This window comes from Ammospiza nelsoni, chromosome 7 (assembly GCF_027579445.1).
Source record: "Ammospiza nelsoni isolate bAmmNel1 chromosome 7, bAmmNel1.pri, whole genome shotgun sequence".
NCBI classification, from domain to species: Eukaryota; Metazoa; Chordata; class Aves; order Passeriformes; family Passerellidae; genus Ammospiza; species Ammospiza nelsoni.
The window spans coordinates 6,166,408-6,193,829 of record NC_080639.1 but is presented as its reverse complement, the minus strand read 5'-3'; the positions used below and the strand labels follow the sequence as shown (position 1 = coordinate 6,193,829).

At 40.6% G+C, this 27,422-nt stretch overlaps 1 protein-coding gene across 1 annotated transcript in view; it reads right to left on the bottom strand.

Annotated features, from left to right (window-relative positions):
• Positions 1–27,422, bottom strand: part of ERBB4 (erb-b2 receptor tyrosine kinase 4) — a 484,810-nt gene that overhangs the window by 67,505 nt on the left and 389,883 nt on the right. The window contains exon 20 of the mRNA XM_059476545.1: positions 19,321–19,506. Coding sequence (XP_059332528.1) covers positions 19,321–19,506 — 186 coding nt within the window. The remainder of the gene's footprint in view (positions 1–19,320; positions 19,507–27,422) is intronic.

The window sequence follows — 27,422 nt, the reverse complement described above, 5'->3', positions numbered from 1 at the left end:
GAATGTTGGAGTCCCAGCCCCACAGAGGCTGAAGGAGAAATCTGAGGATTTAGACACCAGTGATGGCAAAGATGTGTCACTTTGAAAATAAACATCTTTGTTTTGTTTCTGCATGCTTGTTTGCTCTAAATGCCTTAGCTAAGCCTCAATAGCAATATTTTACTGGGAGAACATTATCTCCTGACAATTATGCAATTCTATTAACATCATTGCCTTTTTAATCTATGAAAGGTTACATTAAACAGAAAGAAGACACACAGGAGACTAGAGAAAGGAAAGTACCTAGCCTTTCAGGATAAAAAAAAAGGAGAAAGATTATTCAAATGATTATCCTGACATTTATTTTTATATGATGAAAAATAGAACAAGAAACATAACACTGTTTTGGTGACCTGAATGCCAGCAGAAAGTAAATTAAAACTCACAAAATAAATGCAAACGACAGGACAGATTCTCCCCTCTGTTCAGATATGTTTACAAGGATGGGGTGAATAAAATTTAATGGGAAATTGCTATTTTGTGGACTTGTCTGCAGCAGCCATTACTGAACTGCCTGAAAAAGCAGATGGAAGAGGATGATTTAAGGTTTGCTGCCTTACAGAGATCCCTCTCTGTCTAAAGAGTCAAGGAAAACCAAACTCAACCATCACTTTGGAAATATTAGCAGTGTAATAGCCTTCATTGCCATGGGGTGAAAAACCAACTGACATTTATGCACTGCCCAGCACAGGATGAATATTCCAGCAAATTTTCCAGCAGCCAAGCCCTTCCCACAGCACAGCCCCAGGAACATTCATTCCAAACCCCTGAGCCCAAGAGAGTTGCCTGCAGCAAAGAGGAGCTCCAGGCTTCTCTGCACCTGGAGGTGGAGCATCACAGCAATGAAAACCCAACAGCTGCACAGAATTTGCTTATTTTTTTTAATTCGCAAAGCTGGGGGGAAAAAAATTCCCTAATTAATCTAATAGGTTATACATTGAATTCTTTACTCACTTCTCCCCAGAAGGTTCCCAATCTTGGCTACAATTCAAACTCCTCTCAGTGCCCAAACATCCCCTAATGCCGGCCAGGGGCTGTGTACAAATCACCAACAGGACAGGACTGCTGTGGAATGTGCCTTGAGCTGCTTTATTTTCCAGCATCAGTCTCATTACATGGTTATTATAATGGGAAAATGTCAGCAGCTTACATCCCAGGCAGAAGACAACGAACTTAATGGTTAAACTTACTTTAAAAGCTTTTTGACCAATCACACAAAGCAAAAGCACATGGACAGTAGCTCCATCCAACCACTGTAAGCACACGTACCTGTTGTCATCTTATTGCAAAGCTCCCAAACCTTCTTGGTGATTTCTCATGGTCATCTCCTCACAGCACAGCCAACAATCTCCAACTCCCTTCTCAACCAGCTAATCCACTCTTCTATAGCACTCATCATTATTGGACACAGCTGTGGCTTGTTAAGGACAGGCCTGTTCCTAATTCTAACCCCCTCTTTTATAGCACTCAACCTCATTGGATACAGCTGTGGCCTGTAAGGGCAGGCCTGTTCCTAATCTCTGGTGATTAGTACACCTGCAACTCCACAGGTGTGAGATTACCTTCTGCACTATTTTTTTACATTCTATTCCCCCACATGCACCTTTGGTTAAAACAATGCTTGCTTATTTGGAATATAATACCGGCTTGTAAGCCTTAAAACACAATGCACAGAGCTCCATTATTAAGCTTAGAACTTCCTAATATCTCACCAGATATACTTTTCTGTAGCTTAGGGAGTTATTCTACACAAGCATTAATACACAGACCATTGTTCTGTTTGTCCTTACTTTTCTGCATTTCACATATTTTTTCTGCTGACCTATCTCATGGCTACTGTTTAGCTCTAATCAGAGTTCTGCTGTTTCTGAGGCCTGCCTTTTGCAGCTTTCCCACAATCCCACTGCTTTAATTAATTCCAAAGTGCCACCTTCCAGCTGGGGTTGCTGGAAAGCAGCTCATGAACCTCTGGGAGCTCACAAATGCTCCTCTGACTCCCAAAGCACTTGTGGCTTGTGCTCTTAAAATAACCCTGGGAGAAGGTAGGTAAATGCATGGAAAAAAGGAATTGTGCATTTTTTTTTCTAAAGCTGAAATAAATGTGCACATGTGGTTTTTATCAAGTATGGGCAGTTGAGACTGAGACAATTGAGACAGCAGAGAATTTACTGATGCTCCACTGCAATAGACTGGCTTTCCTGTCTCACAGATCCCACTGTTTATTCCCAGAAAAATCTGCTTATGGCCATTATCTGTTCAAGTACATCTAAAATGGCTTATGACCTGTACTTCAGTGGCTCTTTGCATGACTCAAGGACTCTTCATCCACCCTTCCCAATGCCATCCTACCTTTGTACACAGTGTAGGAGGGATCTGCAACAACAGCCCCACAAGTACAGATGGGGGAGGTTGCCTTCCCTGTGTTGTGTCTCTGCCTGAGAGGTTGGACAGTGAATGGAGGAGGCAGGAGAAGAAACTGGAGGACATCTTGCTTGGGAGCAGGCACTGTGCTCTGCAGAAGCTAAGCAATGGCAAAATTGCTAAAGAATTCTGGAAATTGCACCCTTTTTTCCACTGGGCAAAACCACCAACAGCCAGGTTAGACACACTGCACATGTATGAGCAGAGCTGTTATGAGCTGCTCCTTGGAATTCAAACTGCCACCAAGCAAAGCACATTTCCTTTGAAACTCTGTATATTCAGCCCTTTAAATGTTTTCAGTGTTCCTCACCTCACACTTGCTCCTTTCCAAATTTTCACTTTGAGATTTGTAGTCTGCACGTGGCTGCTGTCAGACAAAGGTAAAGCAATGCTAGCAGCTCAGGATGCAGGGCCAGCACAAGGCAGGAAAGTACAGGAGTACTTTTTAGACTTTATTTTGTAGTTCTGAAAATGTGCCTCACCATTTCCATGAACTGGAAATTTCTACTTTTTATTTCTAATGGTGCTTCTCACAGAAGTATTTGCTTGCCCTTTACTAAACTGTCAGAATTACTCAACCTGGAACTCCACTTTGTTACCTTTCTATTAACTAAAGAAAGTTAATACAGATATTGAGATAATACAGTTATTATCTCAAATAACTGTATTTATAATATTTTATAATAGAACTAGAGGGCAATGCCTCTTGAAAGTCACAATCAAAGACCCAACATTTATAAAACCCCTGTACAGAATGTTACTTTGGTTGTTACTGGACATTACCTGGCCTTGGAATACAGAAGTTAGACAACAGGGAAATTTATACCAGCCCACATGTTCTCTGGGAAGGGCTGTGAGCAGACACAGAAATGTCAGAAGGACCTCTCAAGGTCACTACTTCAACCTCTTTGTCAAAGCAAGACTATCACCAGTGCTGAGTCTACTATTTAAATATTTATTGTGTTTTTAAAACAAACCAGCAATTGGCAAACATTTTGTTTTCTAAATGACTCATTTTTTCATGGGCAATGAGTAAGGATCTATGAATGAAACCATCACACATCTCTCTCCAGCTCTAAGAACACCTTTCACTGGATCTCTGAGGTGACCAGTTGTAATTCAACTTACACTGAGCTCAAACCATAAAAAAATATCACTCCCACTTGCAGTCATGGTTTTCCTACTGAAGTCTGCTTGAAATAAAACCAAACACTGAAATAACTGGTAGCACCAAGGCAACAGAGCAACATTTGAGAACACCACATTTTCTCTTACTCCAGGCTGAGGTTTTCACAAAAGTCTGAGCTTATTTAGGCACTGAAACTTTGTTGATATTCCAACAACTATGTTACACAAGTGTCACACACTAGCATCACCCACACATACCAATGGCCAATAATGACACTTTTGGGCAATATTAACACAGCTTGTTTCTGCTGGAAACATAAATTAGTCCCTGTGGGTGTAGTATTATGGGCTGTAATGTCAGCCCCAGCTTCTATGACAATACAAGCCAAGAGACTGCAGTCTGAACCGTGCTGAACCTAATGAGACATGGCAGCTTTGGAAAGCCATCTATAGTTTTCTTTGTAAATGGCATGCTGTCCTAATAAATGAAATGGTTTTACATGCCTTTTACCAGTTTCCACTAAGGCTAGCTCAATTTCAGAACTCTTTCTTTAATTGTGATGTTATCTGAGAAGAAGCCTTTCCAAATGCCAAGGTAAATGAGCATCAACAAGGTGATGGATGAAAAAAGGAATGTACTCTGCAGGCAGCCATCAGAATGTAGAGACAGATTCAATTACATAACATTTACCTGGGCTTTTATGTTCCAGTCCTTCTATTAGATCACCATGCTTAAGCCCAGACACTTTCAAAAGATTGAAGCTGGCCAGGAAAATCTGTTGGAATGGGAAAAGCTTTGGGAAGGTAAACATTCAGAGGAACTTTTCCTCTGGCTGCTAATTAGGATGAAGAGAAGAACCATCCAGCTCCATATGGCACCCAAGCACATTGGCACCCTTGAGGCAGAATTACCTGACTCATTATTTGTGTTAGACTCTTCTGGAGATTGCTGATGTTCCACACAAAGGGCTGCCTTTCCTTTGGGTTCTCACTTGTTTGTTTGGGGTTTTTTTCCCTTTCTTCCTAAAGAATTACAGGAAGAACCCGGCAATAAGCCAGGCATTGAGTTTCAGAAATTGTACAGAAAACACCTACAGAGTTGTTTTTTGTTATTGAACCTGTACTATTAGGAACATTAGAAAAAGTAATGTTACAGATCTGCTGAGGTTAAAATACCTGCTGTTTTTAACAACATCCAACTGCTGCTGGGCTCAAAATACCATCAGCTGTCTCTCTTTAGGGCAGTGACAGCTCATGTTATCAATTATAAAAAGAAGACTACTTGTAAGTCTCTGCTATCCATTTCTGGTAAGTTTTGGCTTCATAAACCAACTACAGGCCATAAATGATGTGATGTCTCGTGTCAACTGCATCTGGAAAACCAAAGATTTAAATTACACAGTCCAGGTCCACAGACACATATCTGTGTTCCTAATCACTCTTACTCATGGTATTTGTGACTATTTTAACTGGCTCAAACACTTTTGACTTTGCCAAGTTATGTTCCTCATGGTATGAACAGAGAGATAATGACATTTTTTTAAATGGTTGATGTGGAAATAAAAGTATGCCCATGTAACTTGAGAAAGCCAGCTATGTGGCATATTCAACACAAAGATTTCACCCTGACTTTTATGCATATTCCACATGTGTTGAGACAGGCATTGCCACATCTCAGACCTGCCCCCTGCCAGCTCTGATTTGATAAAATCCCTATGAGTTCCCAGCAGAACTGGTAAAAACCACCAGTTTGGGTTTTTTTCACCACCTCCACCTAAAAAGTTTCCCTAAAAGGGAGCTCACACAAGAACCCTGTTGGTGCAAGCCAAGGAGGCTGTAACATACAGCTGCATTTATCAATTTGCACACTCTCAGGAAACCAAGGTGAATGGTGGGTCTGGAAATTGGAATCTGACTCCTGCACTTCAGGCTGGTGTAAATAAACAAACCTGTGGCAGGTCTGGAATACATGATCTTATGAAATTCAATTAGAAGCAGCTGAGCAGTAACACTTGGTATGGGTGTAGTGCCTTGCACTAGATCCTCCAAATGCTTTTTTTCATTAAGGGTGCAAGCTCATTTGCTGAAAAGAGTTCTACTCATATGCCTAAACCTCATTAAAATAAAAAAAAAAAATAAATAAAAAATTACACAGCCAGGAATCAAATCCAGCCCTTTCTAGCCTTGTATCTTGTCTTTTACCATAAAGACAGTCCCATTTGAATCACTGCCTTCTCAGCTGACACTGGGTGAAGGTACCACTGAAAAGCCATGTTAGGCTAAGGTAGGTTTGAGCTCAGGAATCAGTGGCATTTTGCTGTCTGCTGCTTCAAATGTAACCGATCTTTTCTTCACCTTAATTTGTTCTGGGGCAAAAATTCAAGATTAAAAACGGTGTCTGTTTTCCCTGTGTGCAGCCCAGATGGAGAGCAAGGCCATCCATTCATGGCCACCATGTGGAAGCAGAAGGCAGCTCCTGACAGGTCTTGCACACAAACTGGGTGTGAAATGAAAAACCCTCCCAGGTACCTCCAGTGCAAGTGCCAGGTGACTTCACAAGCTCCTCTCTTTAGCTTCAAGCCCCCAGGCATCTGCTGCAGCACAATTCCTGCTCTGCATGGGCAGGAGACAGACACTCTTGCAATATTCCCTGCAAGGCTTCTGCTTTTCTGCTTCTCATTTTGTGGATTCCCACTTTAGATACATTCACAGATTTAGATACAATCACAGGAAGCTACACAACACTGGACCTTACCAAGGAAATAAATTCAACAATGCCAGGTATAGTTTCTGTTTTTTGTTTGCTGGGCAAAAACACCAAGAGCCCTAATACTTTGCTGCCAATACAAAAACAACCATGTGCATGCACTAAAAAAAAAGGGCTTTTAACTTTTCCCTTAAAATTTCTCTCCCTTTCCTCAAGGAATTGTACATTATTTTAAATTGTTATGACACATGACATCCTGTAATCATTCTGTAATCATAATAGGACATCATATCATAACAAAATATATAGTGGTGGTATTAGATTCTTTTGTGTAAAATTGTACAATATTAACAAGCATTAAGAGCATCTATTACTTAAAGAAAACTGACACATCTCTATTTCTTTGTTTGAAAGCATCTCCTGGTCTGTGTTGCAATGAAACAGGTACTAAGGAGTATCGTCAAAAGCTTTTAAATGTTATTTTACTATATATTCTGTCAGAAAAAAATATGTTATCATATGATCCACCTGATATTTCATAGTACACCTTCCAGGAAATAAAGTAAAAATTATGGATGTATTTAAAACTAATTTGCTTGAGTTTACTTCTAGATGAAATCTGCCAAGTGCATTTTTGCAGCTTTGTTTGGAAAGTATAATCTTGCTCTCTATTCAAATGTTAAAGTTCTGATCAGTGGCCAGCTCTGTCAGGCAAAAGGAGCATCCTCATGTTTTATATCAGTTATTTTTAATCCCATTCATGCAACAGCCAAAGTAAAGGCTGGCAGTGAAGCTGAAACCTGCTCCAAGGAATGCCAAACAATATGCAAACAACCCCTGAGGTTTTTACAAAAGCACAAATCACCAGGCACAAATCACTGGGCTAAACCACAATTTTCAAAAAACATCCCAAATCTTGGACATGATTCTGTCCTGTAGAGGAAGCCTTCCTAACTCATGTGGAGGAGACAGAGAGCACAGGAAATGTGCATCAGGTTAGATTGCACAGAGAAAGGGCCAAAAGCCTGCTCACTTTACAGATCATTTATTCATTATAATTTTCTGCAAATTAACCCTAAAATAAGTGTGTTTCATGCAATTCCTGTCTGACCACTTAGCTCTGCCATGGTCCTTGAGGAAGCACAGTTCTAAACCAATTTACAGTTTTCTATGTCCAAAATAAAATGCCACAAATTAAATCTATGCTTATCCCAGTTGGGAGGCAAAGGGAAAAAAAGCCCAAAACACAGTCCCAATATAGAGCTGTCAAAACAAAGTTTTCCTATCATTTCTATGATTAAACTTCCTTTCTTTCTGACATTCATGGTTTTAAAATGAGATGTAAAAAGGTTTATTATTAGTCTTAGTCTTATATTTCAAGATACACAGAATCGTATAGAGCACAACACCATTATTAAGATTTTAGTCTCAGAAAGACAGAACAGTGTATGGCAAAGAAAGTCAAGTAAGAGCAAAATTGGAAAGATTACAGAGAAGGAGGTAACAAGCTGTACTTGTACAAAGCAGAGTAGAAAAGAATTCATAACTAATGGGAGGGATGCAACAATGGTGACAGACAAAATGAGACATTACCCTGTGACTACTGGTAATCCAAAAAGATGTGTAGGTCTGAATATCTCACCAGAAACAATGAGAGCTGGAAGGCAAGATAGATAGGGAAAGACTGGAAAAACAGAATAAATTCCTTCTTCACTAAAATATTGTCCAGGTGGGTGAGCTCTGAGCTATAATGAAGTTGTTTTAAATGTAGCCAAAATTGGAGACACTGTTATTTAATCTTTTCTCTGAGCTGCCAGTTTTGCAGAGTGTTTTGAGTCATTAGTCTCCAACACAAACTAGAACCCTTATGTTTAAATGTAATAAAGTCTTCATTAAATAATTCCATTATGTGTTTTTTCCACCTACTGTATATTTAGTTATGAATTACCAATAGCAAGCCCGAGGCAAAGGCAAGGGGAAAACAGAGAGAAGTGAAAGCTTCATTTTCTTTCTTAGGGTGAAGCCTGCTGAACACACAAGATTGATTCTGATGTGTTTACTCACAAGAAGAGCATCATCATTGCATGAATACCCTGGTTGATTTCAATAAAAACTGAGTGATGCATTATTCAGTTCAGCTAACAGTATGAGAATCTGATTTAATTTGAATTAAGAAGGAGTAAGGTGAGAAAGTAAGAAACAGAAAAACAAGAAACAATCCAAAGTGCAAACCACAGCTTGATGTCTGTCTCCTGAAGCTCCAAATTCCAGAGCTGAGCTGTCTCTGAGCAGTGTGGGTACACATTCTTTCATTGTTTATTCTTGTCCTGTCACTACTCAGCTTTAAAACAGGGAAATAAAAGCAACTGTTCCATCAAATTGTGCTCCTTGAAAGCAACTGTGCCATCCAGCCCACACTTGCCTCATAAACTTACCAAGCTCCATTTTAAAAGTCATTAATTGCATTATTTTTACTAGGTTTGAGCACCTTACCACTTACAGTGGCTAATAACCTTCTTCTAATCTCCACCCTAAATTTATTCATAGCCAGTCAAGACTCATTCATTCTCATGCCACTGCTGTTTTTTACCTCACACACTTGTTCTCCTCTTGGGTATTTAACCATGCTAAATTTATGGCTAACACTCAGCATGCAAAACTGCATCTAGCTCAACTAAATACACCCAAACATTGAAACTCTCTTGTGGTGACCTCACATACTCCAAAACCACTGCACCTGGTACAATTTGAATCTTTTTTTTTTTTTTTTGGTGTAAGTGAATGCTTTTCACTGTTATCTAGATGAGATAAAGTCAGAGCTTTATATAGTGATGACAACACACCTGTCTGGTGTATTTTAGACTTATAGTTACCTCTGTGTGAGACCAAAAAGGCTGAATTTAAGTCCAAAAATGTGAAAAAAAAAACAAAACCCCAACCAAAAACCCAAAACGAAGTCATTGCAGAAGTAGTCACCCTGTAGTTTAGAAACACCAAATTCTCTTTGTCTTGTGTATATAAATAATATTTATGCCTCGTGAAAACAAAAAGTTGTCCTGGCTAGGAGATGAACCCTAAGCTGAAGAAAACAAAGGCAACCTCATTTTCCAAAATAAATAAACCTTATTTTTCTAAAACTGATCTGGTTTATTCATATGTAACAACCTGGCAAAAATACCATTTTGGAAAAAAAAACAGCTCAAAAATTCTTCTGAAAGACAGCTGGACTTTTCTCTTTCTGAAGAATCTTAAACATTATTTTTTAAAAAAAGGTTATTCAAATCCAAAGACTTTTCAAAGGTCTCAAAAGAAAAATCCTCATTTGGAAAACTCAGATCTGCTCAGATCTGTTTCAGTTCAGGGTAATGCATTCTTTTAATGCTTGGTATTTTCCATGGGACACATAACCCAGTTTTATTTCCCCTCTAATCAGGAGATATTAATGTGTTGCAGGAGTGTGGAATATGATCCCCTCTGCTAACACAGACTGTGAATAAAAACAGAAGCAGCAAGGATTTTATTCTGGCTCATGGACACCCTCTCTCTCTCTCTCTCTCTCTATATATATATATAAAGTAATAATATTTTAATAATACTATAATAATATAATACATATTATACAATATATACTATTGCATATATACACATATTGTATATAATAGCTATGTATTCAATAATTTTATATCATCATAATAATACACACTATATATATATTTATATATATATTTCTGTGTGTGTGTTTTCCTTGGCCCTTGCTTTTTTGTAGTTATCCAAGCAGCATAAGTTTTGTTATAAAATACAATGTTGAGAGAAAGGTACTCACTAGGGAAAAATGCATTTTAATTTATGGCTAGAGAGAGAGAATAATCCAGCTTTTGTTTCTCAAGTTCTGCAACTTAAATAGCCAAATACATATATTTCTGGAATAATAATAAAAGCTTTGGGCTGAGACATTTTATGCCACGTCACAGTCCTGCAGAATTTTATGGCTGAGTTATAAACCTGAAAAATATGTGCTTATAATGGAAATCCTGACAGACCCTCATAGGGGCTCCTGTAATATCTTGAATTTGATTTAAGAGTGGTTTGCAATAATGCTTTCCCAAGCCAGTCTGCTGGGGACTGCCAAGGAAAATGTGATGTTGAGAGGGTCCCATGTCCCCACACGCAGCTCAGTGTGCTTGATGAGAACTCTGGGGCACCAAGGAAAGCCTCCAGAGCTTCTGTAGCCTGGGGCTGTCAGGTCTCTAATATCAGAAACCCCATAAATGTCAGGGCTAAGTGCACCTTTCATTTAACAAAACAATAAATTGTCTGTCTCTGTGCAATAAATCGCTCATTGCTGTGCCTCCACAAGGCCTGATGTGATTTGTAAATGACTGGAAATTCTGCTTTGATTTTTTTTCCCCCCTCACAGTCATGCTTCTGGGAACACTGGATTTTTAAAGAGAAGGGAAGAGGGAACCTAGCTAATCCATGAGTCAGATTAAGACTGGAGAAATTAGGATTATAACCTAATTTCTCCAGTCCCCCACTATAAAACCTTCAAAACCTTTATTATGTATGATTATAAGAGAAATTAAGGAACTGAGTCCTTTACCAACCCTGGAGTGAGACAGGATTGCATAAGAGCTCTGATGGGTGGCAGACACGATGCTCTTGAAGGGAGCCAAGCAGCCAGGGAACAAGAGTGAAGGAGAAATGATGACAATGGAGAAAAAGCAAAAAACAGGTGCTGACACAAAGCACTGTGAAAGTAAGGGAAAGATAGAAGTAAAGAAAATAAAAGAAAATTACAGCCAAAGAAAGACTGGGAATATAGTGAGTGGACACTCCCTCTAGGATGAAAGGAGACGGGGAAATGAGAAGAACTTGGTCAGCATTTAAGCTGATGACTTTTCTCAGCTTGCCTTCATTATAATCCTTTCCATAGGAAACCTCTGTGGGCTGCTGGGTTTGGTGGAAAAGTTACTAAACCAGTTCAATACTCCAGAAAAAATGACTGGTGAACAAAGGGGAAGAAAACTGCACAGAATTCTCTATAAATAGGTACATAGTTATGCAGAGAAACATGCCTTGCATGGAAAAAAAATAATATCTGAGAGGATCAAGAGAAATTTCCTCACTGTCCCACATAAGCCCAAGACAGTACAGTTCACCACACCAAGAAAGAAATCTGAACCCTTCTACCACCTAGAAATTAAAAGCTGGGATGAAGAACTTGGCAAGATGCACTTGAAGTTTGCTGCAAGGGCTTCTCTAGTTTGTATGAACTTTGAGAGCCACCCAGAAGGGTACCAAAAAGTCCCCTGGTATGGGTCAGGTTGGTTAATGCCCCTCTGAGAATCAATGGCAAAATGTTTTCTGAGAGTGAGAGCTCTCCAATGACACCAGAAAAGCATCCTTCCCTTCCATGTGTGAACATCCAAGCTTTCCAGCTGAGTGAGAAAAATAGCCATGACAAATAGGAAGAGAAAAAGGAAATTGTAGAGGGATTCAAGAGAGGAAAATGACACTTTCCCCCATGTATTTCCATTTTTCTCCTCGACAAAATTAAACCTTGTTTCAATATGCTTTAATTTCATAGCCCTTGGTTTAGATGCCTCTCTTCTGTACACTGCACTTCCTCATGGAGCAGCCCATTAGCAAACCCCATTTATGCTAATGGGGCTGCTTGCAGTGATAATGATGCCAGGCCTCGGCCCTGCTGCTGGCCAGTGGCAGCACTGTGTCAGGAGGGGCTGAAGGCCATTGTCACTGTACAATTAGCCTTGTCAGACCAACAGCTCTGGGAACAGACACATCTTGAAGCTTAAAACACAGACAGCTGATAGATGACTGTCATTAAACTCCTTTGCTCACTCCAGGATGGAATAGCCACTGAGCTGTGGGGTAGGATTCTTAAATGAAAAGGAAAGACCTTGAACTGTCCTCCACCTCCTACCAACCTGTCCAGTCACCCCTGACTCCTCTTGTTTCTCACAGTTTCTCTCATCCCATCTGTAGCAGAGTAACAAAAGCTGTCTATAACATTTTTCCCAATCCATCAAGTCTTGCTAGAGAAGAAAGACTCCTCAATTCATAGTGCAGGCCACATAGTGCACACCACAGGCCCTCCCTCTCTCCAGACATGAGGAGTGCAGGCCCAAACCCACTGGGATTTAGGATGCTTCTGGATCAGCTTCTCAAAAATCAACGATCCTTTGAACTTCACACAGCCTGGGAGCTCACACCCAGCTGAGAAATGCAGTGATAAAAACCCCTTCCCAAAAGTCCAAAAGTCTGGCTTGGAGAGAGGTCCCTTCAGGACAAGCCCTCCTTGGCCAAGAGAGCTCAGGATGGCACAGAGCCCTGTCACCCACAGTAGCTAAACAGGACAGAAAGAAGCACCAAGGAGGCTTTGCAAGAGCCTTTGGCTTGGTGGCTGTGAAAAATGCACATATTTTATGATTGGCTTTTTGCAAATAATAAAATGAATATTATATGTGTTGTGTTAGAAAGTTATGCTGTATAAATTCTCTTAAGTAGTGTGTTAAATATAGTTTTAGGTTATAAAAAAGTGTTAAAATAGAAACTATGCTATGTAGGAAACTTTTCTTTAAAGAAAGGACTTGCAGTGAGATAGCAGCCACAGGACACCTGAATCTTTCAGAGAAAGAGAATTTATTGCTCCATTATCAGAAGAAATGAACTTCTTCCTGCCTCGAAGGCACTGCTAGGATTCAGAGAAAGAAGTTGAGATGACCAGAAAGAATCCTGTGTTTGAATGGAATTTGTGCATCATGTATGAGGTGTATGAATATGAAACAGGTTGATTTTTAAGGGTTAATCCTCTGTTCATGTGGGTCCTTTTTCAGGCTTATGCTGCCCAGAAAAAGGTACCCGGACGTCCATAACTCTTTGTCTCTTTGGTCTCATATTGTCCTAATCTTAATTGTCCAAATTATTATTACTCTAATTGTATTACTATTTTTATAACCATTTTATTACTATTAAACTTTTAAAATTTTAAAAACACAAGTAATTGGTGTTTTTCACAGTTGCCCCTGGAGGCTTCCAGCTGCAGCTCTGTGCCTCTGGAAGGGAATCCTTAGACACAGCAATGACTCAAAGTGGCTGCAGTAGGACTCAGCAGAGTTGAAGACGTGCATCTGCTTCATTAAAATTTGATCCCCAAGTTCCTCTCTCTTTTTTTATTCCTAGAATGTTTTCAAACATTGTTTTCCTGCATACCTGGATAACTGATACTCTGCAGGGCTTTAGTTAAGGTAATTTGAGAATTCTTTTATATTGAAAATGTATAAAAAGTAATCCCCTGAAGTACTTGATTTTCCTTCCACCACATTCCATTGTAACCACCTACTTCTGCTTTACCTCATTAGCATTCTGAGGGGCTATAAAAGAATTATCATAGTTCAGAACACAAAAACCAGGCCTGGAAGCCCCTGGGGGATACAGGGCAGAACAGGATGGGGCTACGACTCAGGAGAGCTGAGGTCTCCTCCACAGCCTAGGTGATGACAGGCAAGCTGCCTCATGTTAGGGAGTTTGCTTCCTGACTCTTCCTCTGCCTTCACTTCTTTGGGGCAGGAAAAGTTCCTCTGCCCTTGAACAGTACTCAGCAAAATGAGTGCAGATGTAATGTAAATCAACAGCAGCAGAAAGAACATAATTATAACAGAAAAAAACCCAAAAAAACAGTAAAAGAGGAGATGGGACTGCCCAGGTATATGTGTTGTATGCAACGTTACAGAAGCAGAACTGCATTTCTGTAAGCCCCTGAGAGAGACAAAGAGTTTAGCACAGCAAAAAAGCCCACGATCATAATTCCAACAGAACTCCAGCTTATTTTACACTAGAGCAACAGAGAGAGAATACAGCCTCAAATACAGGTCCCTTAGATAACCTCACCCAGTGGCAGAGGGTAACCAACCTTTCCTGGCTAAAACCCCCCAGATGTGTTTTCCCTTCTTGAAGGCATATCCATGAGCACGTCCTCACCCTCACATCTCCAAGTTGTGTGTGTGCGTGTATTTGAGCAGCCCTAGCTGAGAGAAACTGCATCAAACTCATTAAAATATCAATGAACACAGCACTTTTTTTGTGTGTTTGTGGAATCTTCCTATTGTCTTATATATCAAGAGTTCTAACGTCATTACGGTGCAAGGATTCCATATAATCAGAGTTTCATACCTTTTCCATGTTTCTCGTAGGCAACTCCTCTAAAACACTAACTGTTCCTGGTCCTTGCAGCAGCCATCTGACTCCTCATCCCACCAATCCACTCTTTTATAACACTGTTCTTATTGGCTACAGGTGTGGCCTGTTAACATCAGGCCTGCTCCTAATCTTTGGTAATTGGTTCAGCTGCAACTCTTTAGGGGATAAGATTACATCCTATGCCACCTTCATTTACCCATACTGTATCCCCCTATATCTTCCTGACTTTTATGTACCTGTCACACCCTGGCTGAGAAGGATTCACCTGCTGGGAATTCACTTCCAAGCTTGTGCCATCCATACAGAATTGGAGTTTCAACCCACTTCTAAGGGTGGTCATGAAGTACTATTCCCTCCTGAGGTCACCTATGTGGGCACTCTTGCTCCCACTACAGAATACCTTGATACATGAGCACAGTTCACTGCTTTACTGGACAGCAAACTCCACAGAAAACTGCTGTGCTGATCTCAGAGCTAAAAGGTTAAACATTCATTTCCAAACAATATAGTCCCCATGGAAGTGAGACGCCAGGAGAAGCCTTGTGAATCTGCAGAGCAGAAGGGAAGAGCCCCCTCAGACACAGCTGCTGTCTAACAACCATGTTTTATGCAGAATGCTTGGGGGCTACTCTATTTTTATAGCTCTCATCCATAAAATAAGAAGCTAAAGCTTCTGGAAGGAGAACACAATTACCCTACAATGATGTAACATCAGAATAAATTCAACAAAATCTGTATAAGCAAAGAGAAAAAGCATCTAAGCCTTTTCCAACTGGCAGTAGATAATGCTTTATAACTGCCCTGTCATCAACCTTCAGAAGCTATCTCCAGAGCCATATGTGGGTTGGCAAGCAGGCATTGTGGCTAACTAGCTTTGCATCTAGTTGTACAGAAGTAGAGACATATGGAAATGAACAGCCTGGCAGAACAAGTGAGCTCTGAAGAAATGACTTCCATAAATAAGTGCCTGCACACTGGCAGATGGAGAAAAGCACAGTTAGGGAGGGACTGTGTCACAACAGCAACTTGATTTTAAACAATTCCTAAAAATCAGCCTGAACTTCAGACCTGAGGCATTTCCAGTGGCTTTAGTCCTCCTCTTGCTAGGGAAAATCCTCTCTAGCAAAAGATACCAGGAGCTGCTTCAGGGAGCAGAGAACAGGACTGGGAAATCACTGATGATTTTTGCCTCTTACTACTCTGTTAATCATGCTTTAGGTACCTTGCAGAAAGACACAACCAATCATTCCCCACAGCCTAGAAAAGCAACATGTGGAGAGACACTCCCAAGCTGTATGACAGCATCTGAAACACAGGCACAGTGGGTACAGGAGTGTGGGACACACACGTGCACCTTCCTGCAGTGATGGGAATTTGTTGCTGCCTTCTGCACTCATTCCTCTGGGGATCAGTTTATTTCAAGGCAAATGATACCTTTCCTGTTTCCTAGTCACTGTTAAATGTGACAGATGAATGGAAAATTGGTATTACTTTCATTCTACTATTTGGGAACTCCTTGTCTGGTGATCTCAAAGATTTTTTCCTCTTACCATAGTTGAAACAATTTTTGCGCAGACCCTCTAACCCCTCTTTTGTGCACACCCTCTAACCACTTGACATGATTACTGTGATTTTTGTGCACACCCTCTAATCACACTTGACATGATTATTGTGATGTGTAAGAACACAAATTTAATTAATTTTCAATAAACTAGCATAAATAAACTTCACTAAACTCTCTCAATAACAGGCCACCTTTTATTATAAAGGAACTCCCTTTCTCTTCCTAACACTGCACCAGTTGATATTACATTTCAGATCTCTCTTCTTTGCATTGTTTGGTTACCACCTCAGATCTCACATGTCTGTGACACCTCATCTTCTCCTCCCACATCACAGGGGTGACCAAGAAAGCAGCATCAACAATTTCCCAAGGAATGTCCCTAAATGCAAACCCCACATTAAGCTGAAGCCATGTACAGTAGCAATCAGTTTAGAAGCTGATTCACATTGTGGGAAATAGTAAAGGTAAAAAGATTTCTAGAAAGGTGTAAAAATAGGCTTTAGAAAAAACAGAAGGAATAGAAAACTGAGAGCTGGCTGCAGCTGTAAAGTTTGAAAGTAGAAAAAGTTACAATATTACAGAAAGCAATGCTATGAAACTATAGCTTGAGTTTTAGGCTTAGCTAAGATAGACTTTAAGACTGCAGGAAAATATGCTTAGCAAGATAGCAGAAGGTTTTAAGCTTAATAATGAACTATTGTGTATTGTTAATAAAAAGAATACAAGCAAGCATTGTGTGAAGCAGGTGTACATGTGCTTTTAGTGATTGGCTAGAACAATTGCCTGTGAGCTTTAGCAATATGCTGTTGGCTAGAGAGTTTTTAAAATGCTCTGTAACAAAGAAATCTTTGGCTGCTGCTGGCTGTATGTGAGCTTTGCCATCTTTCTATTGTCTCAGCCATGCAATGAGGCTGGTGCTGCAATAAAGCTCAAGGAATGAACACCAGCAGTCCCATCATGTTTGAGAAAAACCACCAACGCACACTTTGGTAAGAATCACCCTGGGAAAGCCATGACCTTCCTTCCACAGGCCCTCCCAGAGATCTGCCAGCTCTGTAAGCTATGGATCAGGCTGTCTGCTCTACTACAGGGCTCACAGCAAAGCCAGCACAGCCCTGGACCAAGGAGTCAAGGGCCACATGCACACACAAAGTGAAAATCATGGAGGATTACCTCTGCAGGGATGGCACTGCGTAAATGTTTTGCATTAAACAATAACAGCCACTATCTATCAAAAGAGTGGAGAACAGATGGGGGGGAGGCTGTGTTGAGAGAAAGACTCAAACAGGAATATGGATTTTGTCTCCTACCTTGCCTGGTCTGGTATCAGCCCTAAATAAACCTTTGCACATCTCCATACAGGCAATTCCCATTGGTGTGTTCCTGTACTCCCCAGCAACTCTGGTTGCTTTACCACCACAACACAGGACATGCACACATCTACAAAATGCTGCAATGTCAGGTTTGGGTTCCCCCCACCTCTCTCGAGCCCTAGAGTCACTTTATCTACTTTCTTCTTCAGGAAGGTTTAACAAAAGATCTGATTCTGGAAAGAAAACAGTCCCAATTCATGATGCTCCTCAAAATTCTGCTCCTCCTGAAGAACAACAAAGGGCTAGCTGGATTTCTACATTTTCTTACTTTTATAAGAACTTTTTTTTGTATTTAAGTTGTTAAAAGAGGCAAATGTTTACTTAATATTGAGTCTAGCAAAACAATTGCTGAATCTCCAGGTTTCTCTTCCATTGCTAAAAGATTAACATTAGAACTTGATTACAAAAGATTAACATTACAACTTGAATTAAGATTTTGTAATAGGTGTTGTAGGAAATTCACTTAAGGCTGCAGATTTAATGTAAGATAGCAGTCTGTGGGCTTGTGTTTATAACAAGCATTTTCTCCAAAATAATCTAAAAAACAACTTCCAAATAACTCAATGCAAAAGGCAGGCTACAAATTGCCACTTGTAGTAAACAACCCTAGTTGTTCAAAAGCACCTTTAAAATGGATAAGTTATGGCCTTCCACACTGAAAGAACTTGTTATTCTTTGCAAACAATTTTCTTAGTGCTGAGTACTTGTTCTTAGTACAACACTGAATACCTAAACATGCCTAAAACCAGCTATAAAACATTGTGCCAAGGATAGTTTGTGACCCCAGCATAGCAGGATCACCACCTGAGGAGTGACATGAAGGATGTGTTTATCTTCCTGGCAGACAACTGATGACAGATCTGGCAATGCAGACCCAGAAGGGCTGAAAACCAGTATGTGTACTAACAGTGAACAACAGAGGAGGCTGAAAGATCACCCTGTGTCCAGCCCCAGATTTCACAAGGGAGCTTCCCCTCTCTCACCCTCACCTCAAGAAACAACCCCTCATTAAGTTGGACAGGCAGTGTCCTGGATTGTAATATATCATTTGGGGGTATTCTATTGCCATCTGTCAGAGGTGGGGCACTTATCTCCTGTTCATTGGGCAGTTTTCTTTATCTCTTCCACAACCAACCCTCCCTCCAGATCTCTTCTGTTCATGGCTGATAAAATTCCATCATCCCATTGGGAGATGCTCCACCCAGGGGAGGAGCCAAGCATTCCTACCTGGATACAATCTGAGGTTTGGAACAGCACTGCAGCCTTTGCCCAATGCATTCCCAGAGGAGCAGCTTTCTCCTCCCCTGCATTCCCAGAGGGAGCCCAGGCCCATCTCCAGCAGCCCTGGAGCTTCAGAGGAAAACTCCCCCCTTGTGCAGGATCCCTGCTCCAGCAGAACCACAGCTGGCACTGCAGGAGGGCTGAGCCACCATGGGATGGGACTGTGCCACCACCCTGACACACATGGTGTCAGGTCCCATTCTGACTCTGTCACCATTTTTTTTGTATTACTGCATTATTATTTTAATTTCCCTAATAAAGAACTGTTATTCCTACCCCCATATCTTTGCCTGAGAGCCCCTTAATTTCAAATTTATAATAATTCAGAAGGAAGGTGTTTACATTTTCCGTTTCAAGGGAGGCTCCTGCCTTCCTCAGCAGACACCTGTCTTTTCAAACCAAGACAACAGTCAAGAAAAACACTTTGGTTCACATATTGACAAGTCACCTATAATACTGTAAAGCAGCCAAAACAGTGTGCATTTCAAGAACTACCCAACCTTCTCAGAAACAAAAACAGGCTTGAAAAAACCCAATGCAAACAAAAAGTCATGTTTAAAAGTTAGTTATGAAAATGAACTACATACCTTAGCTATTTGAACACACCAGTTCAGCAGGAGCTGGGAGCCAATGTTATCCTTATGTTCATGGACGTAATCCAGGAGGCAGCCATGAGGCATCAGCTGAGTGACCAGCTGGATGGTGGGGCTCAGGCAGACACCCAGGAGTCTCACCAGGTGTGGGTGGTCCATGCTGGCCATGATGAGAGCTTCCTGCAACAATAAAAGTGACCCAAAGGTTACTCCAGTGTGCTCAAAAACTCAATGCACTCCAGTTGTTTTAGTAAGGTAGGAAAATGATAAAGAAAAGCTCCATAAAATGAAGCCTGCTCTCCTTGTCAGGCTAGCCCTTTGCAAGTTCCCATGTGAAAGCAATCCTGGTGTGAGCAGTTCATTAACATAACAATCTATTCCTGGGTGAAAAACAAGCAGCACCTGTATAAACTGTTTTTACACCATTAGATAATTTTCATTTTTCTATCCCTCACAACTTCTCCTGCACATAGACTTCAAGAATTTCAGAGACCAATTAAAAAGAGTAACAAGTTGTTACTAACCAATAATGTAATTAGCAAGAAAAGTACTAACCAATTAAAGTCACACACAAAGTCTATAATATGGTATAAAAAAGATTTATGTGAATAAAGAATGGGCTTTTTCCACCATGAAGAAAATGGAGTCTGTGTGATTTATTCCAATACTCAAGTGACTAAAGGGGATCAGTGTCCTCTGAGCACCATGAATTCCTGTCTGTCCAGTGCTAGGCATTCCTAGGGAACCTCCAGGCTGATGTAATGCCCACTTGATGTTCTGAGCCCCAAAAACAAGAGTCTGCACAAACTGAAATTCTGCACTGCCCCACATTCCCTGTCCCATTGCAGCCACAGAAATAAAGATACAGGTGTATTACACTTCACTTAAATCTCCTTGGTCTTGTTTTAATGCCTTTTTGGCACTACTTACAAACAGAGGCCAGCCAAAATTAAGGGAATAAAAAGCACCTATATTTATTGAAGGCCTTCAGGAACATTTAAGGTAGAGGAAGCCCACCCAGGGGCTACACCCAAAAAGTGGATGATGGCCCATGGGTTTTCACACTTTTATAAGTGTGATCCATTTGCATATTGGGAGTTAATCTTCCAATCACAGACACAGGTAATGAAGTCATTTACACCATGTTTGCTTTCTAAATCTGAGCCTCTTAACATCTGATTCTTCCATCACCTCTCCCATCAGGTCTTGGATGAGTTCATTTTGGTTTTTCCACACAGAAAAGGCTTTATTTCCCTTTTCCAGACTATGAGAAGTTTCCAGCTACCATGCTAGGTTTCAGCTACCAAGCTGGTCCAGGGCCAACGACCAGAAGGTTTAATCCTGGCTATGCTATTTGACCCTAGAGTTCACATTCCTGACCAGCAGCACAGGTGCTCCTTATAAAACCCCTAAATAACTGTTCTTAGAGGTAATGCTGCCATCACAAGCAACTGGCATTCAAATATAGCAAGGAGAAAGCTCTTCTCTCTCTGAGTCCTCCATTTCAAGACCATTTCATCATGGCAATGGAACAATGAACAGTGAGATGGAATTGTGGTTCTGTAAGGCTATTTTGGCTGATTTCTTTTTTTTTTTTCCTCAAAAAAACCCAATATGACATCTGACAACTAACAGAATAACAGCTGTAATAGTGCCAAGGAAAGAAAGAAAGAAAGAAAAATAAAAAGGATGAGACAAATTTGCCACCAGAAGAATATAAAAGTTGGGGTTTTTTTCCCTTCCCTAAATTAATGCAAAATTTAAAAAAAAAATGGTTCTGGCAAGTAGGCTGAGTTTGTATTAAAGGAAATTGCTCATCATAGTACAAAGAATATTTGAAACCAAATTGCAGATATTTGCATAATAGTTCTTTTACTTTCTTTCCCCCTCTTTTTTTTTTAGTAAAACAAAAAGATGAACAAGACACTAATTGTAGGGTTTTTTCCCTCCCAATAAGAAAAGAGCAGATGTCCTCACTGGGGGGAGTGACTCCTTCCCTTTTCTTCCTCAATGTATGTGAAGAAATAAATAAATGAATAAATAGAGACTATTTGATGAGATAATGGAGGAGCAGATCTGAGAAAGATTCTGATGCAACAAATTAGAAAAGGGATCTGAATTTAACTACTTTTACTCACATTCCAATAAATACAGTTCCCACTCACTTAACTCTTAAGTATGGGGACTCCTTGAAACAATTTTAGCTTTTCTTCTGTTGTGACTTGAAAATGTTCCTAAAGAATAAATACCTGTAGATAGGTGAATTACCCAGTCTCCAGAGCACAAAATTCCTCTGCCTCATTTTTTTCCTTTTTTTCCCATTCATTTTTCTCCTGCAGATGCATACAGGGATAGCACCTGCTGCCCACTCTGCCTCTGAGTAAAGGCAAGAGGTTCCCCGGGAGCCTGGAGCTGGAGTACTTTTCTTTCTAACCCAGACCTATTAGAACAAAAATGAGATTTTTCTTTTCCTTTTTTTTTTTTTTTTTTGTCTTCCAAGGGCCCACACAGAAAGCTTTGAAGCTTGTGTCCATTAGTCTCCAGCTACTTTCTATTGCCAAGTCCATCTGTGTCCAAAGGAAAACCACTTCTGTACAACAATAAAAGCAAGCAGTGCCATTTGTCTCATTGTGATGTTACAGGAAAGCACCTGCTTTTCCAATAGTTTTGGGCAAGAGTTTCAGGGAAAAAAAAAGTCAAAATGTTTTTTTATAAAATATAATGGACTTATCTGTAATGAATTAAGACACACACAGAGGGCAAGGAAATCTTCATTATAGATCTAAGCCACTAATAGATACTAATTTAGCATGAATCCTGGCTTCACATAGTTATTCTCATTAGTAAAACTATTGTTATTTTTATTGAACTTCCATCTCCAGAATAACTAAAATCAGGGCTATGTGTATCTAGCACAGCAAAACACAAAGTAAAAGAGATTGCAATTGTTCTGCTAGAGTCTAATTAGACAAAACAAACACTAACAACAGAAACATTATGACTTAGGAGCATTTTAAGAATCTGTTCAGTAAATAAGTAATACAAGTCTCCAGTTTCAAACCTGTTTGGACATGAAAGACCCTAGAGCTGTAATCTTTTTGGCACTTGGACACTCAGCAGCCTGGTTCCTAATATAATTGTCTAAAACACTTTAAGCAGGTGAGGGACCTACACTAACAAACATGGCTGGTGGCACTGGCATCTCTGAAAACCAGCCTCTGCAATTTCCTGGGCCTTTTGGTAGCTGTGGGTCTTCAGCTCTTCTCTCTACACTCAACTGGAACAATTAAAGGAATGAGTTTGGAGTTCTAATTTAATGGAGAAGAAACTGAGGTACCAAAAGGTACCAAAAACCCTTCTATCCAAACTCACATGGGAAGTCTGGAGAACAAATGGAAACAGTGCTCCAGATCACTTTACTTTTCTCTCCTGAAAAAATTCACAACCATAATTCCTCTCTTCATCCATTCTCAATGTGATTATTACATTATTACTCCATTAAGCTCAACTCTTGTGATTTATACACACAAGCCTGTATTAAACAGTAACATTAAACAATCACATAAATGTTATTTTAATAGTTCACACTTATCTGCCTGCTGTGTGCACTAAGAAACAAGAGAGCAGCCCAAAGAAGGTTGAGTTTGTTCCAGCGAGCAATCACCACACCTATTACTGTTTTCTGTCAGAGAACTATGTCAAAAGGGGTCTGGGGTGATGAACTGCAATTTGGAAATCTCACCTAAAACTGTTTCCTGGTCTATCCACACTCTGCAGTCATGTCTGAAATATCTTTAATTTGGCTGCTGTTTCTGAAAAGTAACTCAAAATCCAGCTAAAGCACAATTTTCAGGATGGGGAAAAAAACCCACAGTTCTTAAGATTGTGAGAACAAAGAATGCTCTGAGTACACCTACAGCACATCTTACAAGGTATTTAACTTCCCCCTTTACTACTTTGACATGGTATTGTCAACAGTTACAGCTGGAAACAAAACATAAACATTAGCCAGCATGGTGGTTGCTGAAGAACAGCCTTTGGTACTGATTCTGCTTTTCTGACCATGCAGTTTGCAAACCAGGGGGTCAGCAAGGTGCATGTGCCAGTAGCAGTGAGATAATTCCATAGTTTGCCACAATTAGGTCCATGTTGAACATTTATTTCCACCCAGGTAGCCCAGGGCACAACTCTCTTCAGCTCATGCCCTTATTCATTCGTACACACTCACATCCCCTGTTCAAGGGGAGCATCACAGATCTGCTTCCCCACTTTGGCAAGCCCAGAGTAAATGTTACTGCCCTTCTTTAAGCAGATGAAGATATTCACCTGATAAAGAGTTAAGTAATCACAAAGTCTGAGAAATCTCTTTTCCTGACCGTCTGCTTCTAAATGTTCCTGCCATAAAATGCCCTCAAACAAAGCAAAACAAAAGATGAAAGAACAACTCCATGCCTGTTTTTGCTAATAAATGTTGAGTAAGTAAAGGTACTTAAAGCTGACTTCACAGTACACTGTGCATTTTTCTGAAAGCACAGTTGAGCTAACAGGAGAGATACTACACTGAATACACTACTTTTTACATTAATTTTACAATTCTTCCAGTGGCTGGGGCAAACATCTCTCTGGAATGCACCTTTAACCTGCTGCAGGGCAGATCCAATCACAGCCCAGCATTTAATATATTTCAAAGTCTTTTGTTTGTCTGCTAGGTCTTACCAATTGTTTAGGTGGTAGCTGACTCAGCCTGTGCAGTCTGCAGAACAACTTAGGCTAGGAGACAGCACAGAAATACATTTAACAACACACATGCCCACATTGGTGCTATGACAGTGACACCCATTGCTGTATTTCCTCTGTACTGCCATGCAGGATGCTGCTTTCATGGCCCTACAGCACTGCTGTGCTTCTAACAATTTTTCAGAAGGCAGCAAAACCTGCAGGCAGCTTGGCAGGGCCATGGTTGTGTCCCCTCAGCATCACCCACAGGTGACTTCAGTTGAGCCTTCCACGTTCAGCTCAGTCCTACTCTTCTCAGACATGCTATTCTGTATAAAGAAATCATGTCACACTGATCATTCCTCTCTTCTTTCCCTTCTCAACTGGGTGTGTTACTGCTCCTTTAAGCTCAGTTCTTGTGATTTATACACCCAAGCCTGGCTTGGGCCAGTGTTCCTGAGGAAACAGGTGACTGCAGCCTCCTTGGACACAGTGGACACCCCCAGGTTGTGCACAACATTCTCTCAACTTCTCTCTGGAGAAGCAGGACTCGGGAGCAAACAAACAGAGGTATTAAAATAAGTTAATAATCTTTCAGTACATGCTCCAAGCATAGAGGAAGGTGAATTACAGAAGTACAGGTTCATCAGAGGTTGTTGCACAACGTGCAGGAGTTCACATCCAGATCCTGAATTCACACTCACCTGCCCAACTGCTTTTCCTACAGGGAAATGCTGAATTTGCCTGGCACAACAGGAAATAACTGGAGGTCCAAAAGCCCTATCATTGAGGGGGTTTAATGAGCTGTTAGCCAGAGTTTTGCACTAACACCATCTCCTTGAAACTCACTCCGTGCCTGTTTTGCTTTAGTGTGAAAAATGCATATTTTATGATTGGCTTTTCACAAATATTAAAATGAATATTATATGTGCTATGTTAGAAAGTGATGCTGTATTAGTTCTCTTAAGTAGTGTGCTAAATATAGCTTTAGGTTATAACAATGTTAAAATAGAAACTGTGCTATGTAATATACTTTTTTTTAAAGAAAGGACTCCCAGCGAGATAGCAGCCACAGGACACCCAAATCTTTCAGAGAAAGAGAATTTATTGCTCCATTATCAGGAGAAACGAACTTCTTCCCACCTTCCTCAGCCATGAAGACTCTGTTAGGTTTACAAGGAAGACATTGACACTGACCAGACAGAATGCTGTGTTTGAATGGAATTTATGCATCATGCATGAGGTGTATGAATATGCAACAGGTTATTGTTTTTAAGGATTAATCCTCTGTTAATGGGGGGGTCCTTTTTTGGGCTTATTTTGCCCAGGAAAAGGTACCTGGACGTCTCTAACTCTTTGTTCTTATTGTCTTTTATTGTCCTAATCTCAATTGTTCAAATTTTTATTTCTCTAATTGTATTACTATTTTTTTACCATTTTATTACTATTAAACTTTTAAAAACAAGTGATTGGTGTTTTTCCCATTTAGGAAGTCTCGTTAAGGAACCTCTCTGTCTAACCAGAGGTCACACAATGAGCCTTGCTTGCTCATTGTATTTCCTCAGAGCCAGGACAAATTCTCAGGATTACAGAGGCTGCAGGTTTTGAAGGGGTGGTTTTGGACTTCATATTTTTTGGATGTGAGAGATTTGAGCTTTTTTGAGTCGAGTTTTCAATGAGGACCTCAGGCAGAGCTCCACAGTCAGTGGAGTCACTGCATATTTACACTGGAGTACAGCTGTGCTGTAACATTAAATGGTGAGACTAACTTAGTTCAGAAAGTTCTAGAAACCAATCTGTCAGGTGTGCCACTACTCTAGGACTAAAACTAAGAATTAAAAATAAAAATTTCACTTCAGGGACCACAGCCCTGTGGCCTGTTCATGCACAAATGTGATGGAAACAGCCCCCAGACAAGTGCCGCTCACTTGACTCCTATCCAGCCAGTGCCATCAGCAGAAGATGGCCCCAGGCCAGTGTCCTGCAGCCTGGTGAGGAGCCAGGCATGGCACAGCCCTGGAGCACTGTGCTCTCCCCTGCCCACCATCAGAGCTGGTCTCTGGCTGCTCTCTCACTGCTGAGAGCCTTTTCTGCAGCTATGATATGTCTTTAAATGAGCTGCATCTCTCAGAGCAGGCAACCCCTCTGAGACTGCCCTGCCTGTCACAGCACTTGCACAGCACACAGGGCACCAGGCTGACTGACAGCTCACAGGCACTGCCTGCCTTGTGGACACTGAATTCAAAAGCCAGCCACTGCCCCATGTGACTCAAATGCATTAGAGAGATGCCCCACTTTCCTCCAAACACCCAAAACTAGCAGAAATCAGGGATGTGAAAGCTCTCCCTCTTGAAGGTCATACTTGCAGACTGCTGGGTGAAACCCTCCTGCCCACATCAGAGAAGCACTAGGTCTATTCATGCAGGAATAAACATCTTCATACACTTACAGAAGCACTGCTGGCTCACTTTGTATTTTGATGCAACATAAAATGAATTAGGAAAAGAAAGCAGCACTGTGATCCCTGTCCTGTGAACACCGAGAGCATGGATCACTGTGCTGACTCCAACAGGGCTCAGGTGCTGAGAATTATTGCTCAAATGCTTGGAAGTGTAGGGGATAAGTTTTGTAGGACCCCCACAGCACATGCTTGTTCCTTCTCCCTGCTTTGTGCCAATTAAGTCTCCTGATTAATCACAGCCTGCGTTAGCAGAGGAGGAACTTCAGCTCTAAAACAACAGGCCTCAAGTGCACAACAAACTAAGTGTAGATTTTCCATCAAACATCTGACCAGGAACAGCTCCCACCAGCATTTCTGTCAATCTTGCCCTGAAAAAATGGTCATGGTGATGAGAAAAGCAAAATCTAGCCCATTTTCAATTCACTTTTATGCATAATAGCCAAACACCTCAGCAACCAGAATTGTTCCCATTGAAAGTTGTCAGGACAAGTTACAGTGAGTTTCATTCTGGGGATTCCCACCTTGGAGATCAGAAGTAAGTGTTTTAACAGCAAAAATATCATGTCATTGTGACAAATGTTTTACGTACAGCCTGTGACACACATCATTATTTCAGAGCAGTCTGTCCAAAGTGATTTGTTTCTTACTATTTTGATGCAACTAGCAAAAATATTTGAAGTTGTAACCATGCAGTCTAACAAAGCCATCATTTTAAAGAGGAGGGTAAACAGACATTACCACTGAGCTTAAAGGTATAGTGAGCCTTGGCTGCACATGCCTTTCCAAAGGAGGGAGTTATTGCTTTGATTTTTGATTTAGGATGAGTGATGGCAAGGTCTCTAGAATGAAAAAAACCCCAAAGTTCTCACTCCTTTCTGAACAGTCTTCAGGCATTGCTTTGATATTTTCTGGTATCACT